The sequence below is a fragment of the Haliotis asinina genome, chromosome 10, assembly GCF_037392515.1.
Source record: "Haliotis asinina isolate JCU_RB_2024 chromosome 10, JCU_Hal_asi_v2, whole genome shotgun sequence".
NCBI classification, from domain to species: Eukaryota; Metazoa; Mollusca; class Gastropoda; order Lepetellida; family Haliotidae; genus Haliotis; species Haliotis asinina.
Window position 1 is genome coordinate 44328819 of NC_090289.1, and position 23979 is coordinate 44352797.

At 40.4% G+C, this 23979-nt stretch overlaps 3 protein-coding genes across 3 annotated transcripts; 2 read left to right on the forward strand and 1 right to left on the reverse strand.

Moving 5' to 3' along the window:
* Positions 1–467: 467 nt before the first annotated feature.
* Positions 468–3729, forward strand: LOC137298706 (uncharacterized). Its single transcript, XM_067830986.1, has 3 exons — positions 468–483; positions 2855–3094; positions 3185–3729. The coding sequence occupies exons 1-3, from the start codon at positions 468–470 to the stop codon at positions 3727–3729; spliced, it is 801 nt and encodes a 266-aa protein (XP_067687087.1).
* Positions 3730–4363: 634 nt separating this feature from the next.
* LOC137298707 (uncharacterized) lies at positions 4364–4960 on the forward strand. Its single transcript, XM_067830988.1, has one exon. It carries the CDS (start codon positions 4364–4366, stop codon positions 4958–4960), a length of 597 nt encoding a protein of 198 aa, XP_067687089.1.
* An 8476-nt stretch (positions 4961–13436) lies between these two features.
* On the reverse strand, positions 13437–19490 carry LOC137298145 (uncharacterized). Its single transcript, XM_067830256.1, has 3 exons — positions 19401–19490; positions 15349–15398; positions 13437–14386 (listed from the first exon to the last, which is right to left on the reverse strand). The coding sequence occupies exons 2-3, from the start codon at positions 15388–15390 to the stop codon at positions 13535–13537; spliced, it is 894 nt and encodes a 297-aa protein (XP_067686357.1). The 5' UTR covers positions 15391–15398; positions 19401–19490; the 3' UTR covers positions 13437–13534.
* Positions 19491–23979: the final 4489 nt, after the last annotated feature.

Here is a 23979-nt window from a genome sequence, read left to right on the forward strand (position 1 = left end):
ACTCATACTGTAAAATGTGGAGGGCTTCCTGTGTTGAAAACGATCAGCAATTGCCCTGGCGTTGCCTGATAACACCCAACCTGCAGACATCAAGTACCCTCCAAGAACTCACGCGACCATAGGAAGTTTAAACTAGAGCAGCACCGACGGTAGCATTGGTCGATCGTAGAGACGGGATCAAATTGGTCACCTTGGAGACCCAAGTTTTGACTATTTTTGCGATGATCATTCAAACATGACAATACTGAATCTTTGTGATGTAGTGATAGGGAAGTGATCGTCTTTAGAACTTCTTCCACATGCATAATCCGCCTTTCTTCATACTTTTCACAAAGATTCTTGATACACGTTTTGGTCTCGTATCTCATCGTGCGGTGGATAAGTAATATTAAGCTACCATTTCCAAGGAAGGACAGAGCTGCACCAGATCTTGCTACGCAGTCGGATGTGTTGTCATTTTCGCAATAATGGTAACAAAACCAAGTGTGTTACATGTTACAGCGATGTTCCTCTACCGCTTTCTTTGTAGTCAACCATAAATTGTCTACTTCCTGAAAATATTGTTTAAATATCATATAACACACACACACACACACACACACACACACACACACACACACACACACACACACACACACACACACACACACACACACACACACACACACACACACACACACACACACACACACACACACACACACACACACACACACACACACACACACACACACACACACACACACTGGACAAATAAGGTAATTACCAAAGTAGTTGTTTGGTGGTTGAACATACACTGGTCATAGTAATGTTGGCAAAATGTAGTCTCCACCAATGAACATATTTTGTATCTAATATATACAAAGTACTTACCGTGTTCGGAGGATCATTTGGTCCCCTCCTGATTGAAGCTCTAGATTCCCTCTCAGCTACAAGTAGGAAAGGAAACGGCACAGTTAGATTCTACTTTCCTGATGTTTGGATACATGATGAAGTGTGTGAGTAAAACCTCGTACAGATAACAACATGAAACAGGTTACAAGATGCAGGCGATATTCATTAAACCCTACTTGTTGTGGGGACAATTGTTGTTCACCTTCTTGACTCTGTTCAGGTGGTGATGATTGGTGGACGTGACGTTCAAGTAATCGTTGCGACTCGCTATTGTTGGCCATTGTGTACTGAAAATATAAACACAACTGTTACATTAAGCCTGTCTACAAGTCATATTCCTAAAGTGTTCCATAAATACATCTGGGAGTGAGTTTTATGACTGGTGTTCACAATTAATGACATGTATCAATACCAGACCATTGGAAACCTAACAGCAACTCCAGTTCAGACTTACAGTTTGAATAGATGACAAGAATAAAGAGAAATGATGATGGCACAGGGACTTGTATCGCTTAGAAAGGGCGTTCGAGAGACATATAGGTGTGCAGACCTAGCCTGGTACTATATAAAAGGAAAGGGATGTGACGAAGAAACCACCCCCTCCTCGATCAAAGTTACATAACACCGCGTAAATTATTTTAAGGTCCCGTCGAGGCCAACGGATCGAAAGCCAGATCATTTCCCTGCAAAATGAGCTATAAATGGTCACAATCGGATCATTATTTCAAAAATTATACGCCTCGAATCATCGTTAGCAGCTACCTTCGCAATTTCACGTCAAAGTAAGGAACATGAAGTTAGAAACGGATTCGGGATTCGGGATTCGAATCTCGAATCTGAATATTTTCTGAAGATTCGGGATTCGGGATTCATAATGTAATGTTCAAAACTCCGAATCTGGACAAAAAATTCAGATTCGGGATTCGAATCCCGAATGTGAACAAAATATTCTGATTCGGGATTCGAATCCCGAATCCCGAATCCCTTTCTAACTTCATGTTCCTGTCAAAGTAATGGAGCACCAAATACAGCGAAAACTCACCTTTTAACATTCCAGTCACGTTGACAGCACCAGCGTTGGGCTGGATTCGATCGGCTGCGGCATTCCGCGGGTCGGAAAACTTATTGCAACATCTACATGTCATTTTCTCGACAGCAAGCAAGCATTTTCACCAATCCTACTCACTGGTCGGCCATAACTGGCCATTCCCACTATATATTTCCTTCCGTTTCCAAGCGATGCAAGTCCCTGTGATTGATGGGCAGCTAGTTATTTAATACATGGTAAACAGCAATATTATAAACAGCGATTATTACAGCGGTACGTTCATTTAACATCTCTCCCTTTTAAAAAAGTCATAAGGGAAATACTCCGCGTCAGGAACATATTGACCTCAACAGATCCAAGTTGTGCTCAACTATGCTTTCAGTTTTCAGTTCTGTATTACTATGCTTTCAATAAATGGTAGCGGTAATAATTTGTCTTGCTGCTAAACCAGACTCGACTGGACACATATATTTACAATATATGAAATAATTTTCAAAGCAAACAACAACAGATTTGCATTAAGTGAAAAGAAGCAGCCTCGATTCATTGGTTTCACATTAATTTCAGACTCGCTGTGCGCATGCGCAGAACGTGTAATAATATATACTGGCCAATTTCCGCTTTGGGTGTACGGTTACCGATAATATAAACACACTCTAAAGAAAACGAAAAATCAAACCAAATACATTGTTTTATGTCTATTACAACTTATTTTTATACCTGTATGTACAAAAGACCGGGAGTAGTGAAATAAATAGCTTGATTTAAGTCAATAAGTTCTTGTATAAACACATCTCACCACCAGCGTTCTTCCCGCACATCCCCTTCTTACAACCATCAAAACACACATTTCTGATGCAGCTGCAACCGAAATAGGACATCAATACCTGAAAACCATATGTAAATCTACAGATGAAGCAGTCCGACTCCTCAACTTCAACTCCTCTGTCAACTCTAAGATCGTCAAGACCAAGAACCACCACACCTTCCTACTCCGCTGCAGAGACGACAACACCGTACCTAATGGACTCAAACGCCGATCTCCCATCCATACCGACAACCCATTTATCTTCAAGATCCTACATCAAGCCAGTAGCAGAATACTCAAGGTCCAAGTGCAACAACTCAGACGGAAGAAAGCATCCCTGGAGAGTAACCTTCACCAGACCTCAGCCCTGACCTCCTGTAGAAAGTCCAGTCCCTGACTACGCTTCCCTCAATGACAAGATTAAACAACGCCAGACTACGAAGTTCAACAACCTCCAGCAGCAGACAAACCCATCGGCAAAACCATCAGGCATGAAACCTACACCAAGAAAACTGTCATCAACCTGAGCTCCAAACAACTGACCACTGCCCAGACATCCCTCCTCTGTAAAGGCCTGAAGTTCGTCCCCACCTGCAGTAACATCAAGACTGACGAGTACATCATCGGCATCGAGAGCGGCCTACAACAACTGGCTCCCAACGGCAACATTGACTACCTCCGGCACCAGATAGCAGACCTCATCAAGCAGTCTCCTAAGCAACGCAGCAACCTGTCACCACAAGAGAGGAAAGCCATCAACGAGCTCCGCAACGACAAGAATATCACCATCACCGAGGCAGACAAGGGCAAGGCAGCCGTTATCATGGACACTCCTGATTTCCATGACCTTGTGAACAAAACTCTCAGTGACACTTCGACTTACAAGATCCTGCCCAAAGATCCCACCGCCAAACTTGAACGCCAGCACAAGAAAACTCTCAAGACTCTCCATGACAGCAACCAGATTAATTGTGTATAATAAGTTAAGTCCTATCAACTGCCAATCTCCATGTGCTCGTGCAACCGTTAAGATTCACAAACAACCTGTAAAAACGAGAATCCTTGTGTGTTCCACGGGGTCTGTCTTCTATAACACTGCCCAATTCTTTGCCAGACTGCTTGCCCCTTTGGGGAAGGAAGGTAAATCCTTCATCAGTGACTCCTCTTCCTTTGTGCAAAAACTCTTGGACGCTAAGTTATCTGGCCGTATAGTCAGCTATGATGTTGTTGATTTGTTCACAAACATCCCTCTACCTGAAGCTCTTGATGTTCTCCGTGCTGAGGTAACTAGTTGTATTGACACCCTTGACACCAAACTCACCATTGACAGTATCATCAACCTTGTGTCTAGCTGTTTCCAGATCTCGTACTTCACATGGCAGAACAACATCTAACAGAAGATCCATGGCCTACCCATGGGCTCACCTCTCTCTCCGCTGATAACTGAAATCTTCATGACCTGCTTTAAAGAATCTGCCCTATCTAAATCGCCATTCCAACCGTTATGTTGGTATAGAAAAGTTGATGACACTTTCACTATCCTTGGTCCCAACCACAACCCTGCAGAACTCCTTGACCACCTTAACAAACAACACGCCCGCATCCAGTTCACGATGGAAGTAGAAGCCCAACACAAGCTGCCATTCCTAGACGTATCCCTTGACAACTCATCTGAAAGAATCGTTCCCACTGTCTATCGAAAGCCCATCCACACTGACCAGTATATCCACTACCTATCCAACCACCATCCACAAATAAAGCAAGCCATACTCTCCACCCTAGCCAGACGTGCGAAAGCCATCTGTGACCTAGCCCACCTCCAAGACGAATTGACCACCTCAAGAGAACTTTCATCACCCTCAATGGATACCCAAAAACAACTCGTTGACCAGACCATAGCCACAACTCTAGAGCATCAGAACGACCGCCTCCCTAAGCCTGAACCAGCACCCATCCGAGTCAACATTCCATACCAAGGCAAGATAAGTCATCAAATCAGTCGACTCCTCAGAAAAACTGTCAGTGTTGATGTGACCTTTTATTCTGATGAGACATTGAAAAACATCCTTAGAGCAAATGGAAGAGGTGGCAGTGGCCAAACCAACCCCAACCTTTGGGAAGCAATCAACATCAGAAGATTAGAACCTCAGATCAATAGAGATCAAGGCGTGTACCTACCCTCTGCCTGGTGTGTCAACAAGGACTCATAGACTCTCAATCTATCAGTTGTGTAAACAACCATGTACTGTTAAAACATACCTAATTGTACATACCTAATTACATTTATGTGCTTGTATATACATCTTACCTCTCTGGCTTCACGTATACCTATATATATTCTGCAATGTTACCTATGCTCATTATCCACCTGACGAAGGGGCAAGAATTAGCCTTGAAACGTCGTGTTAAAAGAATTAAAGAAGTTGTCATCCATAATAGTGTCTAGTATTACCTCACCAACTTCTAAATGCCTTTGAAAAATTTCACATGTAAATCCAGTGCAATCTGAAATAGAGTACAACATTTTCTGCGCATGCGTAGGCTAATTGACTTTCTACACATGCGCACCGGTAATCGAAATGGGCGACGAGAAAACGACAACGTAGTCATGCGACAAATTTATTATGTCTCATTGTGGCAATGTCGCCTTATCATATGTGTCCCTTCGGTATCCTGTGGTTATGGTAACGAGTGGAGAGTTAACTGCTAATGTATGAGTTGTGGCTTTCTGGCATTTTCATATTAACCTGGACATTTCTATATATCAGAAATGGAGTTATCAATTATGTTTTGGCTGTTTGTTTCTCTGTTTGTGGTTTGTGTACGAGTTATAACCAGACAATATACACTCTTGGGGTTCGATATATCGCCTCTTACAAATCGCATGGGTTGCTGAAGACAAGTCTAACCCGAGTCTTCACGGGTTGTAGTGGTCAGACATCACACAATGAGTTTGAGTGCGTGAAACAGACGGACATTGGCTGGGGTGCCACGCATCACGTTACACCAAGACGTACGAATTAGGGACCCGATTCACAGACAGCGTGAAATCCGCGGTGGTGGCCATGTAACGTCATGCGTTATTTTTCCACAGTTCATTTTTCGTTATTTGTTCTGCTACGTGGATACACTGATACCAGTATGATATGCACATGTTTTCATATGAATGCGCATTCTTCTTCCTTTGTGAGAGTCAGTTTAACAATAAAAGGCTACAGCATAAGGGGAGAAAGGTGTAATTACAGATACAAGAGGTGGAGACAAATTCCGAGCATGAGGAGAGAAAGCTTCAACAAAAATAAAAAAGCTGGCTAGATATTCTCGAAACGTTCGTAGCCCTACGGATTTCTTAAGCCCATTCCTAAAACACTGCCTACGACAAAAGTTAAATATTTTGAGGGCTACGACCGTTTCGAGAATACGACCTCTGTACGATAAGGAGACAAAGAGACAAGCTCAGTTGCATAGTTACACCAGAGAAAGCTACACTAGTGACAGAAAAGATTTCACGTGTAGGATAGAAATCCATTATGTAAGGGGGAAACCATAACAGGACAGAAAACTGCAAAGAAGAACATCCTACAACAGACAGAGAAGGGGAATGAAAGCGACAACATAAGTAATATATAGGAGCGAAAGCCTAAAGACAGTAGCCTAAAAGATGGAGAGAAAGGAATCTACAGTAAAGAAGTACAATAGGACAAAAACCTACAATTAGAGTTAAAAAGTTATACCATAGGGATAGAAAGCAAACATGTAAAGCTACAACAAAGGGTGTTAAAGCTACAGCATAATGACAGTAAGCTACAACGTAAAGAGCAAAGCTACAACATACGAACAGGAGCCACCAGATAACCTGCGGAAAGGCAACAACGTATGGAGAAATGGTGCATGATAATGACAAAAGGAGCTACATAAAAAGAAAAGCTAGAGCGTTTGGAGAGGTGGTGTGGTTTTGTGCGTATGAACCACAATGGGTCGTTTCTTTTGAAGGCGAGGACTTTAATGTTCAAAGTGTCTTTCTCAAACATAAAACGCTTAATTACATCTTACTGGCTATGTATAAGCTTGGTTTAACGATTTAGTAAGGAGAGGGGTGTTCAAAGGTATTATCTGAGACTTACAGCCTTCATAAATATAAGGCAAAGTTTTTCCATATTTACAATCACACTCACCTACCTCACCAAAGGCTGCTTCGTCGGTGCTCTTGTTGACACAGTTTGGCTGAGAAACTGTTGATACTGATGATGTTTTACAGGTTGTTCTGTACTATATATATCTGTGATCGTGTGTTGTGAATGGTTACTGATTACGCCAGTGCATGTTACGATAACGGTCTCTCAAAGCGAGGTCTTATGCAAATAATAGATATCGAACATTTTTTTTTACCGTAAGAGTGAGCGAGTGAGTGAGTTTGGTGTTACCACGGGGGACGCGGGGACACGGGGATATCGGCTTCACACATACTACTCGAAGGGAATTGAACCCTGATCTTCGGCATGACGAGCAGACACGTTAACAACTGGGCTACTCCACCGCCCCAGTTAACGTAGGAAACTCCATGGATATTGAATTCTTGAGTAACGTCTAAAAGCCAGTATGACTGGAAAGAGTCTGTCACTGTCACACAGTTAGAACACCATCGAGTATGACTGGAAAGAGTCTGTCACTGCCACACTGTTAGAACACCATCGAGTATGACTGTATTGAGTCTATCGCTGCAACACTGTTAGAACACCATCGAGTATGACTGTATTGAGTCTATCGCTGGCACACTGTTAGAACACCATCGAGTATGACTGTATTGAGTCTATCGCTGCAACACTGTTAGAACATCATCGAGTATGACTGTATTGAGTCTGTCACTGCCACACTGTTAGAACATCATCGAGTATGACTGGAAAGAGTCTGTCACTGTCACACAGTTAGAACACCATCGAGTATGACTGGAAAGAGTCTATCGCTGCAACACTGTTAGAACACCATCGAGTATGACTGTGTTGAGTCTATCGCTGCAACACTGTTAGAACACCATCGAGTATGACTGGAATGAGTCTGCCACTGCCACACGGTTAGAACACCATCGAGTATGACTGTATTAAGTATATCGATGCCACACTGTTAGAACACCATCGAACATGACTTCAATGAGTGTATCGCTAAATGTCTGTTATAATGAAGACATAGCACATAGTACATAGTTATAACAAATACAGTACGTGGAAAAGTGTTCTTTATATGATAATATGTTAATTCTGAAAGATATTTCCTAGACAATAAGGTCGTGATTCCCAGTTAATACTGCCCGACACACATTTTCGGTGTGCGACGTAAAATTCAAATCACTCACTCACTACTGACCGCCTCCATATGGCTGGAATATTACAGAATGCAGCGTAAAACTAAACTCACTCACTTTTCTTGGTTGAGTGGGGCTGGACTTCTAACTGTTTACGAGCATAATTCACAACTAGACTGACCAGAAAAAGAAAGGCAAGCTTTGCTCTTTGTCACTTTACCATCAGTCTCATTAACCTATTCAGACAATGACATATTTTTTGGCTTATCCGAAATTTGTCGTGTGAAAGTGAAAATAGACACCATAAGCAACTAGACATCATAAATATGAGATTTCCCAAAATTTCAAAGTTTGGAAATATCCACAAGGGCAGATAACTGGTGGGTGATGGTAAATGATTGCTCTTTTGTACGCCACAAGACCTAATCCCTTGTTAATGCAGTGAATTTTAGAACACCTGGCCATCAATGACTGAGTGTTCATGAACGAGGTAGCCGCCCAGATTGAGAGAAATTGCTCATATGGGATCCAGTTGCATCCCGATATGTTCCACCTTTTCTCTTATTATTTGCAGATGACATTGTACTCATTTCTAGCACCATAAATGACCTACAGAAACAAATAAACGAATTACAAACCTATTGCCAAAATTATTTTCTGACTGTAAATACGGATAAAGCAAAAATAATTGCATTCAAAAAGGGAGGTAAACTATAAAAAAGGAAATATGGTATTATAAGGGCAATGTCACAGAGACAACTACATCATACAAATACCTTGGAGTATATTTTACAAATATTCTTTCACTGTCGACTCATGCAAAATATGCATCTGTGCAAGCACGTAGGGTTCTACTTGGCATATTAAGGCACCTAAAAGTACTAGGAGATATAAATCTAACATCATTTTTAGAATATTCGCTCGTCACGCTGAAGACCTGGGTTCGATTTCCCATATGGTTACAATGTGTGAAGCCCTTTTTCTGGTGTCCCCAGCCGTGATATTGAAGGAATATTGCTAAAAGCGGCGTAAAACTAAACTCATTCACTCTTATAGGTCTACAATGAGACTAGTGGACACAGGTGGCGCTGGCATATCCTGAATTCAAACCCATGATGTTTTATGCATCTGAGCCACCCATTCCCCTATATCAGAGGTGAAGATGTTACAGCCACACAGCTTTCAAAATAAGTAATCTAGTCAACAACCATGTTTTATTAATTCATCAAATCTATGCAACAATTTATGAAACCTAAATTACACTAGTGGAAAAAATACATTTCAATGTGAAGATTTTACTGCAGTATTTCATTTAATACATTCTTACAACATTATTATAGAAATTGGAGCTCATGCATCAAATAAACTACTGAAAGCACTGAGTATAGTGAGAAAAAGTTGAACTAAATATTGACTGGGTGTTGTTTAACGCCGCACTCAGCACTAGTTTAGCAATATGGCTTCGGTCGGTAAAAAATCGGGGTTGGACCAGATAAGTAATTAACACCTTGGGCATCGACCTTCTTAATTGGTTGAAACTGAAGGAGCAGTATCCTGCGCCGACATGCATGTCTTTTCTGAATTGTGGCCAGTGGCTTCCTGAAACTAGGGCTTGAAAATGAAAATGAAAAAAAGTTGAAGTTTTAGGGTAAGCGGCCCTCAAACCTAATTACCCAATATTTTTCCAACAAAGTGTATGCTTTTATTCAATCGGAAGTAACAATCGCCCAACTGGTGTAATTCACCATCCTAAACTTCCTGTATATCGGGTATCTTCCCATTATGCCGACATGTACTCCCATTATGACTACTCCCAGTTTGACTCCTAATCCAAATACATGTACACACATAATGTAGCACCCCTGCATTTTATCTGCTTGTCTAGTCTCACTCGTCACCAGTCGCTCCTTTCCGTAACCACCAAGAAGACTCGTCCTCTACTCCATGGTTGTTATGTACGAAAATACAACGAACCAATCAGAACACACGCATTGGACTAATGGATGCGGTGCTTTCAAAAAATAATCCCGACTACTTAACTCGTTTATGTCATGATGTTATTGTTTAAAAAATCATAAAAAATATATCGCCATATTGAAAGTACAATGAACGCAGCTAACATAATTGAACTGTCAAATGTGAGGTATTTGATAAAAATCATGCAATTGACTGTGAGGGATTCAAATACACTCACGAGTATCTGTTGACATAACGGCTCCCACTGGTCCAAGTGAGTGTCTTTAGGATGATATTGAAGGGATGTTTTTGGTGATTGTACGTGCGCTTCCAACAGTTTTCGGAAAAGTACTTATTCATCGCTGTGCGTTTCAAAACACTGATGTTAAATCTACATGTAAGTAATCTTTAACACTGGGCATAAATTTCCCATCTGTGTGAATATTTTATGATATCTTCTTTGGTCATTTACATATTTTTCAGTGAATTCAGTTAATATTCCACTTGGGGTATGACAACAAATTTACTCGAATATTCAGTTTGACCAAATAAGTTATTTTTGAGTATCTGCTTTGGTAAAAGGCATTTTTTAAATATATATTTCATTTGCATATTCAATAAAACAAATACCATCTGTGATTAATACGTCCTCTTCAGAAATATCATTGGAAATATAAGGTTAATATCTGATAACTACCTCAGTATCTGTCATTAAGAGATATGTTTGTGTCCTTCTTTTAGTTGTATCAAGGAGGTTTAATTCTTTAAAATAAATAAGCAAAAACAAACACAGCAATACAACCTATTAGTACTTCATTGATATTAAGTACCATCCAAACATCAAACAGAAATAGAGTTATCGTTCCTGTTTAAAGTAGTTCTGATGTTCATGCGCCAATATTAAATCCTTCCACACGGTCACCATCGCTATTCGGGCTGTCCCGGAATAAGTTGGTCACGAATGGTCTACTCTTTCAAATACCTATGACGATTAGAAACCAAGTGGGCTCTTGTATTCATTGTTTCTTTTGATATTTGGAGGTTAAAACTTTGTAAACTTATTGTACATGCCCAGTGTAATGTCCTCATTGTGCAGACACAGAAGGAAGACCGCATTGCCCAAACATCGGACTGGACTACTACATCTGATGGTCGTCGCTTTCTTTGCTGTTTAAGACGGAGACGGTGACAAGTTGCTGGTGTTTTCTATAGAGGAAGCACCCTCAACCTTGCAGCAGGCGGATGTCCTCTTTATGGATAGAACTTTCTATTCGTGTTCAAGACTTTGCCATCATTTGCACGTGATTCACTCTCTTACCGGCAATACTATGATTCTATTAGGTTTCTGCCTGATCGTCAACGAGCTACACACTGTAGACTTTGTCGTGTGCTGAAGGACACTGTTCAACAAACAAGTGGCAGACCTCTTCAACCTCTGACTATCCAGGTGGACACTGAGGACATTGTTCACAAGGCTATCTTTGGTGAGCTCCATAACAGATCTGTGAGAGGCTGTTATTTTCATTACGCGCAGTGCTTGTTAAACGAAATTCAGGACTCAGGACTTGTGATAACATACAAGCAGAATGAGGACTTTTTTGGCCTTTCCCTTTAACCTCGAGCTCCTGAACTTGTCCAAGACACCTGACTGGAGGCCATGAACCAACTAGCAGACATCCCTATCCCTGTGAGGAACCATTCGGAAACAGATGACCCACAAACGAATAATCATCTCGAAGGTTTTAACCACTCACTCAAACCAGAGGATCAGACACAGTCACCCTAACATCTTTGAGTTCATTAGCTATATAGGAAATCGATGCCATGAACAGAAGATGAATTGCCCAGCTGGAACATGGAGCTCCTGCACCACCGAAGGGAAAGAACCTACAGAGATTTAGAAGCTCGCCTTCGCTGTTTGCAGGATCAGCTCCAGAGAGAACAGACATCGTCCTATGAATTTGTTCAGGCAGCAGGCCATGTTGCAAAACACTGTTTGTAAATACGAAATGGATAGTGATGAAGAAGAAATATTGAATCCCGACGTTAAAGTTTCATTGAACTGTTAATCATACTTCTTGTGTACATGATTCACACGCACGCACCCACGCACGCACGCACATTAAGATAGCATTGAGGACTTCTTTAGCAACACTCGTGGATAAGTCCGGGCCTTTCTACTAATGATAGCCCTTGGGTCCGTATTTTGAACTGTTACCATTTCAGGGCCAAACTGAAAGACTAAGAATGATAATGTTCTTTTCACACAGAGAGGTTTGTCAGTTTGAAGAGTGACAGCTTCAGTGTGCACATACTTGTCAAGTTGTATCTGGAATCGTGGAGTGAACAAGTCTTTAAGTCACAAAATCTTAACTGACAGTAGTCGATAAATATCGGCTTGTGTAGGGATTTTAAGTAATACTGACAGGAACAAATACTGGATTGAGTGAATAAAGGGTTGATAGATTAAGGAATTAAAGGATTAGGGGCTTGGTGAATTAGTGGATCGTAAATTACTTTCTGAAATAGCTAGTGATGCTAAATTGATGCTATTCACCATTTAAAACGAGCCTGTTGACAATCTGTTTTTCAACCAGGATGGTCACAGTGTGACAGGCGGCATGTCGTCAACCACACCCATTAACAAACAACGCAGATCAAAGTTATGTGTTTGTTAAAACTTCATTGCGAGGGATGAATAAAATGATAGATATTTTATTCAGTATAATGTCTCTTGACCTAAACGCCTACAGAAGTTGGATCGTCCAAGCTCAACTGCTAGCAAATGGGGATTACTTTACTTTACATACACGCATGTTAAGCAAAGCCACATTCGCTTAAATGCTTTCCAGCAGGTATAAGAGTACACCTGTTATAAGAGAAGAAACTGAAGTAGATAGAGCTGGTATAGGAGTAAGATTTGCTAGTGCAGGAGAAGAAACTACAGTAACCACAAGTGGTGTATGTGAAGAAACTGTCGTATGGGAGTAACTGTACTAAGTAGAGATGTTGTATGGGAACTAACTGTAGTACGTACAGATGGTGTATGGGAGAAACTGTAGTAAGGACAGATGGTGAATGTGAAGTACCTGCAGTACGTACAGCTGGCGTGGAAAAAGAAACTGTAGTAACGACTGATGGAGGTGAAGCTTAGTTTGTACGGTTGGTACATGAGGAGAAATTGTAGGCATTAAGCTACCACACCCTCAGAGCCAGACACCTAATCGCCAGGACACATTGTCAGCCGTCTAACGCACTCAGTCACTTGTGTGTTGGCGATTAGGTGCATGACTGACTCCAAGGGTATAGGTTTGATTCCCGGATGGGACTCAAGCAAACACAAGTGCTAGAATCTGCACTTTCCCAAATTCCAAATATAACGTGTGTTACATTTTACCACTTTCTATTTGTGCAGTCAAATTACAGGTGCTCAGTACTAAATGCTCATCTACTGATCTATGCACTGTATCCCCACAAACAGCTAAATCATCTGCGGGCAGGTAGAAAAAAATCTGCTAAAAGGAACAGATCATCGCATAAGTTCTGTTGACAAATGTCGGATCTGCACAACAGGGCGCTCGTTTGTTCCTCTACAACACTTATAACACGTCAAGACGACAATGACAAGAGATAATAGAAAAGAAAAGATGGCAAATGAGACGTCAATACTTTCTAAGATTTGGTTCCCCACACTTAGTTGTTGGAACGATGTGGGTGATTTCTTATTTTGAGCCCGATCACTTATGGCTCTAACATTGCTGCATAACACCCAGCCGGACGATACAATGTTGTAGGTACTCTCCATGAATTCAAACGTCGGTAGGAAGGCGAGACAGGAACACAGATACTGACAGCAACTTGGGCAGGGTGCGCATGGGCATGTACATCGACAGCACAGACACTTACACGGATCCGTCGTACACAGAGGCTCCAGCGGATCATCCCTGAGACAAGGCTCTTGGCAACAACACGCGGAGCATACAGAACGACAACAGATGCATCTGCAGTACGTCATCAAAAACGACAGTGCCGACTCTTCAGATTGCAATGCCATGAGTGTGATTTCATCAAGAGCAACTCTTTGTACAGGAACCACTGGAAGGACGTTATTCTTGATGCATCTCCTGTTGTCGCTCCTCCGCTTGCGTTCGGTAACTAGTTTTCCAATATTTGCCAGCAGTGATACAGCTGCACCACCAATAGCTAGATTATCAGATATCTTGAATTTGTCTTCCTCGAACAGAAATGCAAACGCTATGATGACGAGCACGTTTCCAAGGGAACCAAGTAACCTGAAGATGATATCGCAGCATCTGCTACACTGATGCTTGTCATGCAGGTCATCTGCACATGCCTGGAGATGAGGTACTGTATCTTGATTCTGAAATATTTAAAATAGATTGTAACAGATTAGCATACTTCTCATTGTTGTTTTTCTTCAACCTGGTAACCTGACTTCACTATCATCTGCCAGGCGTTGTGGTGCAAGTCATTGTAGAAGGATCGCTTGATATTAATACATGTACACTGTGGAGGTTTGTTTGTATGGCAGCTAAACATTATTACTCATATGTTCAATCATAACCAGTTGTCTTAAATATCGTATGTGGTCAGATCACTTTTTGCCTAGTAACCCCTGGTGCTGTATTTCGTCTGTGACTCCATTAAACAACTGTGTCTGGCGTCATTGAAGTGGCCTGTCACACTTGCTTATTGTGTTTTACTGTAAAAAGTTACATGAATAAAATGGATAATAAGAAAATTACTACTGTCGAGCAAGTGTGTCATAAGACAGATTCTTGCAAAATCAGGTATTGCCCTCACACTCACAAAAGTTCACGAATGACGTGGCGCTACGAGTGCTGGGACAAGGACAAGGGCCCAGACTGACAAGGTCCAAGACATATGGACCATATTTCAAACTTTGATGCACATGTACGGCAAACTTAACGTCTACTAGTACCATAAGTCCCCGTACTTCATTTTCAGGTAAACAGCTGACTTGCCTCCACTTGTTCTAATCAATATGTGGGACGTTGCTCTAATATGTATTGCCGGTGTGTATTATTTGGATTAATGCCTCAATGGTTTGTTGTAGTTATTTAGGCTTTGTTTGTTGTTTACAGCTTTCCGACAAAATGACGATAATCTGGAAATAATCGAGTGTAGGTCAGCCTGGATCAATCAAGTGATTGACGTCAAGAGCACACATCTACGCAAGTGGGATACAGTGACAAGCCTGTTAGTTGCCTCTTTCGACAAGATGGGTTGTTGAAATCAATTCCTCATGAGTATTTTGAAGTAGGAATATTGAAAGGACAACAAATTGCACAAATCACTTACCTGTTGAACTGTTTCAAGCGATACCTCTTCGGGTGCAGCCATAGCTCCAGCTGAAAAGACATATGCAACGATTAAGCAGGATGTTCCAAGATGGAGAGTCAGATAAGGACAAAGTTTATGGATGAACAACTTCTTTATTCGGGTGATGCGACGTGTCACCTGATTGAAAACGGCACAAGAATCTGTGTCCGAACGTCGCATGCACCACCTGAATAAAGCAGCTGATCATCCATAAAGCATGTCCTTACAGAATGCCCCATGGGTTATAGAATACACAGACTCTGAAACTCGATCGTACAAGACATTCACAGAATACAATCTGCAAAGGACATGGAGTTCTAAGCACCACCCGCGAACCAGTGGAGTTGTTATTTCATATAAGTCCATCCATAGTCTGACCACGTCACAGATATGTCTTCTAAGAGTACGGGCAAATTGAAGTATATACTGAACCATGTCACACTACGCCGAAGATCCGGGTTCGATTCCCGACATGGGTACACTGTCTGAAGTCATTTCTGGTGTCCGGATCCCTGATATTGTTGGAATATTGCCAGTATTATCGATATGAAATTTTACTCAATAAAGCGTAAGACATTATTCATGGTCTGCAGCCAAATTATGTTCAGGACGCAGTTTGTCAATAATCCATGGGAACTCATGTCACCACTCACCTATGATGTGTAATATATTCATTTTTCGCATCTATCTTGTTCAAAGATACGTCTCTTATACTTATCGATTATCGATCGATATTTAGATATCGATGTACATGATGTGTTCGATAGCCAGTACCTACACCAGTACCGGAGTCACGGCATCGACCTGGAGACTTGCCCCCACTCTGTCACCGGGAGATCCTCTGCTGACCACAACGTCCCAATGGATGGGATCTAAGGAGCCGGTCCGGCAGAGAATGACGATGTACTGCATGCATTCTACGTTCCAGCTGCAGTTTTAACTTTAAATTCCTAATGTGGAATGTAGAGGGTTTCTGTCAAAGGTCGATAACCCAGATTTTGTTGCTTATACACAACGTTGAGTTCATTTGTGTTGTGGAAACATTTCTCGATAGTTTAACCGCAATAACCCACTTCTCTTCTTGCGACATGTACATGTCTAAAGCACATACAATGGCAAAGGCTGGAAGATTATCTGGCGGAGCGATCATTTTGTTGAAAAACACTCCGGCTAGGAAATGCCAACACATTCCTGTAGATATTGACAATGTTGTCTGTATCAAGCTAGCTAAAATTTCAGTTGGCGACAATAAAGATATTGTACTTGCAACATATGTACCACCCATCGGCTCAACCTTTCATGTTGCAGCCGAAGATACAACCACTATCGAGATTATTGACCAGTGGATGATAGACCATTCGGACCACTGATGTGACGTCATAATTTGAGGCTATTTGAACGCTCGTGTAAGGGGGCGTAACAACCTACCACACTCACTCGACCATCACGGTCTAGATGAAGCTGCATTCTCAGAGAAAGCCTTTGTGCCAGTAAATGAGAGACAATCATGGGACACTTATCTAAGCACCCTTGGTCGTAAACTGATTGACTTATGCTTTTCTCATAATTTGTATATTTTTGATGGCAGAACCCCTAGTGACAATACAGGGCAGTTTACTTACATATCGCGACAAGGTTGTAGTGTAGTTGACTTCTTTTTTTGGTACTGCTCAATTATTCTATATGCAACATGTCGATAGTCTTATAGTCGATTCTAGAGTCAAATCTAAACATATGCCTGTGATATACTGCATATGGATGATATACTAGTATCTCTGAAACCCACATCACGTAACGAGGGAAGCTTTACTTGCACGTGGAATGATAATATGGCTTCGGATTTGTTTATTTCCCTTCGTAACTCATGTACTTCACTACAAGATTTGGTTGATGGCGTTGACGATAACCTTAACAACAATTTAGATATGTTTGTGAAAGCAGTTCTTTCTGCATCTGAAGGTATGACAAAATCTTTTAAAAGTTGGCCAGCTTTTGTTAAAATAGGATTTTATAATCTGAAATATAAAAAAGCTAAGTACGACAACATCCGAGACGATTTAGGCGTCATAAATCATGTGAAAGTAAACGTGCCTACTGCAAGATGAGGAACAATTATAAAAATGTTTGTCGAATATAAAAAAAATGATTACCACAACAGAAAAAGAAAGATTCTTAAAGATACCGTTAATAATTCAAGGAGTTGAGGGATATTTCTAGACGTGACAGCGGAAGCTATAACATTCAACTTGACAGCTGGTCTGATCAGAATGTATTGCAAAGCATAGATTTACCTGCCACTAATAATGATACATCTGTCCCAGATGATAAACTACTTGAAGATCTTGATTTAGATATTCTCGAATCATCCATAACTGATTTAGAAATTCATAATTCAATCCAGCACTTAAAGAATGGTAAAGCCCCTGGGAAATGGTCACATCATAATTTGAATGTTGAAATGTTCAGAAGCAGTTATTATGCAGATTGGAGCAAATTATTCAACAAGTTGTTCAATGATGGCTTTTTCGGTGCCAGTGGTCAAAGGCAGTTATCATCCCTCTTAATAAAAAGGGCAACAGACTGAGATAATCCCGACAAATATAGAGGAATACCTATTCTTGGCACTTTCTATAAAATATATGCATCTATACTTAATGCATGATTGACAAAATTACAGAAACCCAGGCTGGCTTTAGAAACGGATATTCAGCAGTAGATAACATTTTCACGCTATATCCTATTGTTTTATTTTATCAAAAGTAAAAGTATTACATCACTTACAAAAACTGGATAATGTTGACTATTCTGTGTTTTTCAAAATATTTGATACTCAAATTCAACCAATCCTTTTGTACGATGCCGAAGTGTGCGGTAACAATAAATATTACAAGATTGAGAAGTTCTTAAACGTTGGTCCCCAAACACCAAATGTGATTGTTTATGGTGAAAGTGGACGTTACCCACTGTATATAAATGCACAGTGTCGTTTCATAAAATACTAGCTTAAACTTGTGACAAACATCAACAAAGAATTCCAAAAAGGCTTGTGGTATATTAATGTGTTACGATAAATGTGGTTGTGATAACTATGTTTTTCATATCAGCGTAATTTACTGTTTTCATATGGATTTGGTTATGTTGGTTGGTGTTGGTAACGAATTAAAGTTTCTTCAAATATTTAAAAGAGGTGCATTTGACATGTATATACAGACATGGACAATTGAAAAGGGTTCAAGGTAATATGCTGTACAGACAATGTAAAAGCCGTTAGAGCTGGAATAAATAACACAGACATATTCTTACTAGAACCATAGCGGGTATTTGACTTGAAGAGCTACGGTATCAAATTTACGGGTCATCAATTCTCCAGCAATGAACGTGATAACACCGGACGACTACCGTCGGACTTTGCCGAACAGCGACGAAAGACAAACAATTGAGAGAAGACGGTGCGGTCTGAAAAGACCGTAACAAATCGGTTTTGCGAGCCTGTGACAACATAATCACAAATAATATGTCATGGTAATAATGGTGTTTTGTTGGATTGCTATTCAGGTCACTAGGTAATGTTGAGGTAATTGCCCAAAATTGTCGTTTTCCTGACGGTGGGAATCAACACTGTTGTGCCGTATAAGGGCTGACATGCACAGGAGGCAGCTGGGGTGCACGCTGTGGATGTCGCTTATCGACTTGTAGCCAACCAAGCGAATAGGTTTTTTGTGCAACACATTTCTGTATTTCAGAGTGCACAATATACATACAACAAAAACTGTCCTATTTCGAAACATACATTGATGTGTTTCTTTGCCTTTCTTGGCACCGATGTGTTCACAACGGAGCACATTTCAGCAAAGGATAAAAGCGTTTTAGCCTTGACCCAAAATATTCAGGTCGTGGTGACACTGGGTTAGTTTTATTATTGTTCAATCTGACTAAATATAACTCTTGTTAATTCAGTTAGTGGTTGATGCATGAAGTACAGAAACAGTTGTAGGTACAAATGTGTGAGTAGAATGTAATTAGCAACATACCTGTAAGAAGTAGAGTTTAACGGTGAAAACAGTGGATTTGCCTGGCGCAGTACACAGAACAGAAGACAGAGACGTTGAGTGGAATGAGCCTTGCCCACCGCTTATGTGACGTCACAGGATGTTTGGAAATGTGATGCCAGCTGCATAAAGCGTACACTGAGGAATAGACCCTTCTCTCTCTCTCTCTCTCTCTCTCTCTCTCTGACAAATAGATAGATAGATAGATAGATGGATACATACATACATAGGCGGCAGATACATACACATATATATATATATATATATATATATATATATATATATATGATAGATAGATACATACATACATACATACATACGCACAGATACATAGATGGATAGATAGATAGATACATACGTACGTACGTTCATACACACATACAGATAGATAGACAGACAGATAGATACATACATATATACATTCATACATTCGTACGTACATACATACACACATACACACATACATATATACATATACATACATACATACATACATACATACATACATACATACATTTTGCTAAACATTGCTAAATATCATTCACATGTTTCGGATATGCCTAGTGAAACTGAGATCTTCCAACAAAACCGTTGAAAGAAATTGTTTTTCACAAGGGTGCTTGCGATGACAGGCACCATGTAACCATACTTGTTGACACACAATGCTTACCAACGGTCTGTGATAGTTACAAGCTTATTGTGACGAATGAGTAACATGACAGACGTTTTCCCAGAATAGGCCTCCTGACCAACACGCGTAACACTGGGATTATAGTTACGGTTTCATTTGCTTTACATACAGATGGACTGATAGTTCTAACAATATTAGTGGCCTTACTTCGCATGTTCAGGAATGTAAGAGGAGGTAGGTATATAATCCGATTCATGAAAAAATATTCACAATCGGGATTCGAATTCGCAATCTGAAAAAATATTCACATTTGAATCCGTTTCTAACTTCATGCTCCCGTACAAGCTTCGGTTACTACACTTTTCCTTCAAGTACCGGAGAAAACTATTGCAGCTGAAAGACTCAAACACGAGTGACCTTCCTGAACATGCGAAGTAAGGACACTGATATTGTTAGAAATATCAGTCCATCTATATGTAATCCAGCTGGATCAATTAGATAATTGTTGGAATAATACTGGTTAGGTTGGTGTCAGATCCGCCATCCGGAACATTTCAAAGTTTATAATTTTCATTGTCTGATTTCAACTGGCTCAAATTCCAAAAGGCTATTTGCCACAATTCTGAAAAGACATGCACGTCAGCAGACGTTGCTGTTCCTAAGCATTCTCCAGTTGAAGGAGTAGAGCGATGCTCTTGCTTTTGATCTCTGGATTGTCTTGTCCAGACTCGATTATTTACAAACAACCGTCACATAGCTCGACTATTGCTTAGAGCGGCGATAAACAGTTCATCCATCCTTCCCTCCATCCACCCATCCATCCATCCATCCATTAGTTCAACTCTATTCCTATTATACTCAGTGGTTTCTGTAATATGATGTATGAGACCCAAATACTGTAATAATACTTTTAGAAATCATTGAAGCAGTTAATTGTTAACTGAAATTCAATGCCGAATTAGGTTTCATAACTGAAGTATAGATCTGATGAACTGATCAGACATGGTATCACTCTGATAGCTGATAGCTAATGCTGGGAATACCTGCAGAACCAGGTGGATGGTACATCGGAACGGTGGATAATAATGGGAACGGTTTATATACTGTTATTTTGTTCTGTAATGAATTTCTTATCGAATTCTATGGATACTGAGTGCGAGGATCTCAAGAAACTAATTCAGTACTTGGTAATTATCAACCACCGATGTGTGTTAAAAGAGAGAGAGAGAGAGAAGTACAATACCTTTTCCGTGATACTAGTTTACATGTTTAGAATATGATTAGCAATATCAAAATGTTCTACATGGGTATCTAAAAAGTCTAACGTTTAGACCGTCTAAAGTGTGGAAAGTGATGGACGTTATGCATTATTTGCACTGACAGTATCTCTGTAGAGGCAAGTAATAATCTTTTTAAATTCTGAGAGAGGATGTTATATAAGATCCCAACAAAACGAAGGTGCCGGAAGTGTGTTAATATTTATATGAAACCAACGTAACTTCATATACTAAGTCTTCTATGGCAGTGCGTGAGACCGACTCTGCACAGGACATTGCGGAACCTTAGGCTCTCTGGCCTCCAGATTCCAGTTTGTCCCCTGCTCCCTGTGCCTGCTGTAAGAGGTGATACTTAAATCGGTTAGAGTGCCAGTTGAATGCACATCATCATCTCAACCGCACAGATCGCCCGAGTTCATGATGTCAGTCAGTGGACTCTCACCCCAAGCTTTAATTATCTGCAGAAAGTCATATATTTGAGGACGGCGTTAAACAACAAATAAACATAACTTGCACTTAGAAAAAACGTTTGCGGACCAGGGAGGAGAAGTTTTAATAGTTACAATATGAACTAATTCGTGACACGCATACAAATTACCCGTGATGAAATATATACATTGTTTCCCCAGCAGCATTACTCTAAAGTTTCAGCACAAAGCTGAATACACGTCTGATTTTAAATTGTCACGCCTTTTCAATGTTTTTTGCAAGCGTCAATGACAAGGACACAACTCTTTATCAAAAAGACGCTTGCAATTGTCACATCAACACGTGCTTACAATTGCTTCCATGAACTCATACTGTAAAATGTGGATGGGATCCTGTTGTGAATGCGATCAGAAATTGCCCTGACGTTGCCTGATAACCTGCCCAACCTGCACACCATGTTGTAAGTACCCTCCAAGAACTCACGCGACAATAGGAAGTTTAAACTAGAGAAGAAATGATTGGAAATACTGGTACTCCTCTTATATTCGTGCGTTTGAGAACAGCCTGTTCAGCACCCACAGTTGTATTGGTCGATCGTACACACGGGATCAAATTGCTCACCTTGGAGACCAGAGTTTTGACAATATTTGCGATGATCATTCAAACGTAACAATACTGAAACTTAGTGATGCAGTGATAGGGGAGTGATCGTCTTTAGAACTTCTTCCACATGCATAATCCGCCTTTCTTCATACTTTTCATAAAGATTCTTGATACACGTTTTGGTCTCGTATCTCATCTTGCGGTGGATAAGTATTAAGCTGCCATTTGCAAGGAAGGATACCAGGAGGTGCACCAGAACCTGCTACCCAATCGGACGTGTTGTCATTTTGTCACGGAAGAGTAAACCGATCTCACATAGGAGAATATATATACAACAACCACCAATTGTAAATATTTTAACAAAAACCGTGGTTCCAAATGACTAATATGCAGCCATAATTCCGGTGATTATCCCGACTCTGCGACACCCATCACAAACACATGCACAACCAAACCAAATGTTAGCATGAAATATCTTTTGAACGAAGTGGAATGCACGCTTATTTGCATCTATTTGTATTCTTTATAACAACGAAAGTCACTTTCACCACAACTTTTCAATTGTTTGATTGACGAGGTTTCAAAATATAGAGTAGTATAATGAAACGTCGACACGAGGCGCAACTAGACCAGGCAGAACTTACGGTTTTTCTCGACGGTTTTCCCTGTTACCCACAAATACTTGCGGAAATGATTACAGAAGTTGTTAATTTAAACGCCACGGTATTTTATGTAGTATATCACTGTACTATATGATGATCCATTTAATATGATTGATAGAGGTGTCAAATAAGAACTGACAAAAGACATATCTCAATGTTCAATATGTGGCATTCCCATAGTTCACAATACTGGATAAATTAGGTAATTGCCAAAGTTGATTGGTGGTTGAACATACACTGGTAATGTTGGCAAAACGTAGTCTCCACCCATATACAAAGCACTTACCGTGGTCGGAGGATCATTCGATTCCCTCCTCGTTGAAGCTCCAGATTAAGTCTCAACTACAACTAGAAAAGGGCCCGTGTACAATTAGATTCTGCTGTCCTGAGGTTTGGATACATGATGAAGTATGTCAGTAAAACCTGGCATTCCCATAGTTTACAATTCGGTAGATAACAACATGAAACAGGTAACAAGATGCAGGCGATATTCATTAAACCCTACTTGTGGGGAAAATTGTTCTTCACCTTCTTGACTCTGTTCAGGTGGTGATGATTGCTGGATGAGACCTTCAAGTTCTCGTTGCGACTCGCTATTGTCGGCCCCCATGTACTGAAAATACAAACACAATTGTTACATTAAGCCTTTCATATTCCTAAAGTGTTCCATGAATATTTCTGGACGTGAGTTTTATTTGTGGTGTTCACAATTAATGACACCAAATAGCTTGAAGTTTCATGTATCAATACCAGACCAGGAAACTTATCGGCAACTCCTTTTCAGACTTACAGTATGAAGACATGACCAGAATAAAGTCATAATAAAACACCCTTTCATATGTAAGAAGACTATACAATGTAGAATTTTCATCAAGGTTGTGTATCGAGTGCTGTTTTCATACAGCGAAATGTTCATTAGTCACGATATGGCTAAAGTATTGCTGGAAATTATACGAAAT